The following is a 1,533-nucleotide window of genomic DNA, read 5'->3' on the forward strand; positions in this document are numbered from 1 at the left end:
TATTATCGTTATTATCATTACTTTTGTTGTCATTACCATTATTACTATCATTATTATATTATCATTTGTGTTATTATCATTATTGTTATTATCATAATCACTGTTATCTTGATTATTAATATGATAATAATAATGATAATAATAATAATGATGATGATAATAATAATAATAATAATAATAATAATAATAATAATAATAATAATAATAATAGTGTTACAGTGTTACTATCACTGTTGTCATTATTATTGTTGTGTCAATATGATTATTAATATTATTATTTTTATCATTAACATTATAATTAGTATCATTATTATTACTATCATTATCATCATCATTAGTACTACTATAATTTTTAACTAGCATTACTGGCTTTGATAAATTTATTTTATTCATATGATGATAATTATATGGAAATACACTCACACGTTCAAACTGTAACTAAAACTAAGAAGTGAAAAAAACTCGTATTATGCTAAACAAACAAAAACACAGATCAGGAATCTCGTGGATCTTCAAAAAAAAAAAAAAAAAAAAAAAAGTTTTGTTTCTCTTACTATCGTTCACAATTCAACATCATAACATTTCCTTAAACAATGACCTCGCTTTTCACACCAACAGCTAAACTAAGTCGGAACGAAGGTCGGTGGGCGGAGTCTGAACCGCGCCTTCGAGTATAAAGGTTGACCGCCAGTCGGTACTTCTTCATCACTCTTCCTCCTCCTCTCCCGCTTCTAAGCACTTACTATGAAGTCACTCATCTTCTATGGTTGGTTTTGAGTAATGCAATTTAGATCCATGTGTTCATACACCGTGCATGCATGGATATACGTGTTCACACACACACACACATACACACACACACACACACACACACACACACACACACACACACACACACACACACACACATATATATATATATATATATATATATATATATATATACGCACTACATCTATCCATATAATAGATATATGCATATATATTTATGTATATATATATGCTTATATATATGTATGTACATGTGTATAACGATTATTTAGTTTTTCAATATGAAGATGTGGAATATGAGATGTTGATCATATTCCTTTCGCAATATGTTGTGTCGATTTGGTGTGCCTCACTCTGAGTGGTTTTAAAGCACATTGTCGTAACTATTGACAAAAATACCTCCACAGCAATCCTTGGCGTCGTTGTGGCCGACCGCCGCAACGGATTCAACGGAAACGGCAACGGTTATGGAGCACCTCCTCCTCCCACTAACGGATATGGAGCACCCACCAACGGATTCAACGGAAATGGAAACGGTAACGGTTACGGAGCACCTGCTCCTCCTAGCAACGGTTATGCAGCTCCCAGAAATACTTATGGCACGCCCAACGGCGCCTACGGAGTAGATCCTGAGATTGCCGCTTTGGCCGAGAACATTCCTGGGGGCGGCGTCCCCGGCGAGGACTACCCCATCTTGGCTTCCGTGCCCGACACCGGCTTTTCCTGCGATGCCCTGGCGGTGCAAGGTTATTACGCCGACAC

The 1,533-nt window shown here is 35.8% G+C and overlaps 1 protein-coding gene across 1 annotated transcript in view; it reads left to right on the top strand.

The window, feature by feature from the left end:
- Positions 1 to 710: 710 nt before the first annotated feature.
- The window catches only part of LOC119580506 (pro-resilin-like), a 1,361-nt gene continuing 538 nt past the window's right edge, over positions 711 to 1,533 (top strand). The window contains exons 1-2 of the mRNA XM_037928652.1: positions 711 to 766; positions 1,179 to 1,533. The exon at positions 1,179 to 1,533 is cut by the window's right edge and continues 538 nt beyond it. Coding sequence (XP_037784580.1) covers positions 745 to 766; positions 1,179 to 1,533 — 377 coding nt within the window. The 5' untranslated portion in view covers positions 711 to 744. The remainder of the gene's footprint in view (positions 767 to 1,178) is intronic.

Source organism: Penaeus monodon, chromosome 13, assembly GCF_015228065.2.
Source record: "Penaeus monodon isolate SGIC_2016 chromosome 13, NSTDA_Pmon_1, whole genome shotgun sequence".
In the NCBI taxonomy this organism is placed as follows: Eukaryota; Metazoa; Arthropoda; class Malacostraca; order Decapoda; family Penaeidae; genus Penaeus; species Penaeus monodon.